Source organism: Gavialis gangeticus, unplaced genomic scaffold (genome assembly GCF_001723915.1).
Source record: "Gavialis gangeticus isolate Ggan-Ray unplaced genomic scaffold, GavGan_comp1, whole genome shotgun sequence".
In the NCBI taxonomy this organism is placed as follows: domain Eukaryota; kingdom Metazoa; phylum Chordata; order Crocodylia; family Gavialidae; genus Gavialis; species Gavialis gangeticus.
In genome coordinates, this window is record NW_017728994.1 from 39,970,079 (window position 1) to 39,972,177 (window position 2,099).

The window sequence follows — 2,099 nt, forward strand, 5'->3', positions numbered from 1 at the left end:
ATTGGTATATAATAGCATCTAGTATAAAACTCTGAAGTAAAATTGAAGTCAGTACCTTCTGCACCAGCATCTTTTGCTTGCTGCTGGTTAACCATTTCTGATTTTCTCTCAAGCTCAAAGATCCGTGCTAAGAGTCCCCTGACATATGCCTCACGCTGTTGGTCATATATCAACCACTGGTGATTTTTCTCCAGAGCCTTTATGGAGGAACAAAATAAAACAGTATTTGTCAGAGTCTAAAAATGACTCTTCTTCTTTTCAGTATTCCATGACATTACCAAACATACCATGCAGTTTTCAGGAAAATTTAGTCATTACTACATCTTACACAGACCAGAAATTAACTTTTTCTGAATTTGGTAACTTGTGTTATATTTGTCAGATGGAGTGATAAGAGAAGTGTTATTTCAGCTCTTAGTTTTAGTTTCCCCTGCTGCAGTATTAACATACCTATTTTATATTGTGTGTACCCATAGAGATGGGAAAAGTTGCATAACAAGCTGTATGAGTCATGCTTTCGAACTCATGAGGGATGAGGTTAGCTGAAAAACTTCTGTACAAATGAATTTGAAACACTCTGAGAATGGAGTAAAACAAAGCCAAACATTTGTCAAATCATTTTTGAACACTGTATTCCACTTCAAATACATTTGGAAGAAGGTTGGATTTTACAAACTGACAGCTGTAAAATGCACTTTACATAAATCAGCCTCCAGCTGTACTTTTCTCTAGGAGGAAGTCACATGGGAAAAAATCATGCTTGACTTTTAGTCTACTACATCTCAAGTTCAGGCAAACCACAGAAGACTAGTCATACATTTAACTATGGAAAGATAATATTTCCATAATGTGAACCAAGACACCTTGCCCCTGCCCCTTTCATACAGTTCAATCATACCAAATTAACTGAAAATAGAAAACGTGACATATTCAAGATGTCACTCTCCTAAAGGTGTTTAACAAAGACTTGAAGAAACTCTTATATCCCTTCTAGTACACTACATATCCAAATACAATAATAACCTTTTACAAATTTCTTTAAATGAAAGCATTTACAAAAATGCATGCTGTGCATATGATTAAGAGTTCTGAAAATAGATGTTTCCTTAAATAGATGCATTTCCCCAAAGGGCACTGCCCTCACATAATTATCTCCCATAGAAAATATTTTGTAAAAAAATTTCTAACAAAAACGTTTTTTGGAACAAATGTATAATAAAACTTGATTTAACTATCTTGTAATAAATGAATGTATGGCTGAGCACAAGGTAAACTTCAAGAGGAAGTAAACCCCACACTGCTCAAAGCTTAACCATGGGTCAGTTTGCAGTCTTTAAGTAGAAAAAGTAAAGGGGATTTAGTTTCCACATCAGCCTCTTTTCTAAATGCCAGGTGGAATGTGTAAATATGGGTGTGCAGTTCTGTTGAAATTTCAGTTCGCTCTGGTTAAATTGCCAAACCTCATAAAACTAAGCTGAGAGCACACACCTCATCTCTAGCAGTCCTATACAGTTGGCTAGGATTTCTGGCAAACAATTTAACCTGCATAAAGATTAGAAGTGTGTGGGAAGAGTTGTGTGTAAGGCCTAAGCTTATACCTGATCAGACACTCATTGGTAATAATGCACAGCTACTTATTTAAATTTCTTTATAAACATCTCCAAATACGACATGAAATATTTAAGGATTAAGATACCAAAATTATCCTAACTGTAGACAATACATGGAAGTTTCCTTGCTAAGATCAATCAAGATTGCTTATTACATAGTAATTTACAGAAATTACTATTAAATTCCCCCTTTTAACATTTAATACATAAAGACTAAAATTAGTAATAAGGATGTGTGTATCACAACATGATCCAGAAAGAACACCCTGGAAAAGGCTAACAGATGTTTTAGTCCAACTACAGTTTGGCAAACACTGGCAAATTACTAAACTAATATGATGTCACACCTATTTTACTGGTTTAGAGAGTGGCAACAGAATAGTTTTTTTGTAGTGGTGAGGGTGCAGATCAATATTAGGGGTGCACTGATAGAGATTTTTCGGGGCCGATACTGATGGCCAATTATCAAGGAGCCATATCAGTCTATAC

At 35.1% G+C, this 2,099-nt stretch overlaps 1 protein-coding gene across 3 annotated transcripts in view; it reads right to left on the reverse strand.

Annotated features, from left to right (window-relative positions):
• The window catches only part of CEP55 (centrosomal protein 55), a 32,514-nt gene that overhangs the window by 11,162 nt on the left and 19,253 nt on the right, over positions 1-2,099 (reverse strand). For all 3 annotated transcript variants that reach the window (XM_019502622.1, XM_019502623.1, XM_019502624.1), the window contains exon 5: positions 56-197. In XM_019502622.1, coding sequence (XP_019358167.1) covers positions 56-197 — 142 coding nt within the window. The remainder of the gene's footprint in view (positions 1-55; positions 198-2,099) is intronic.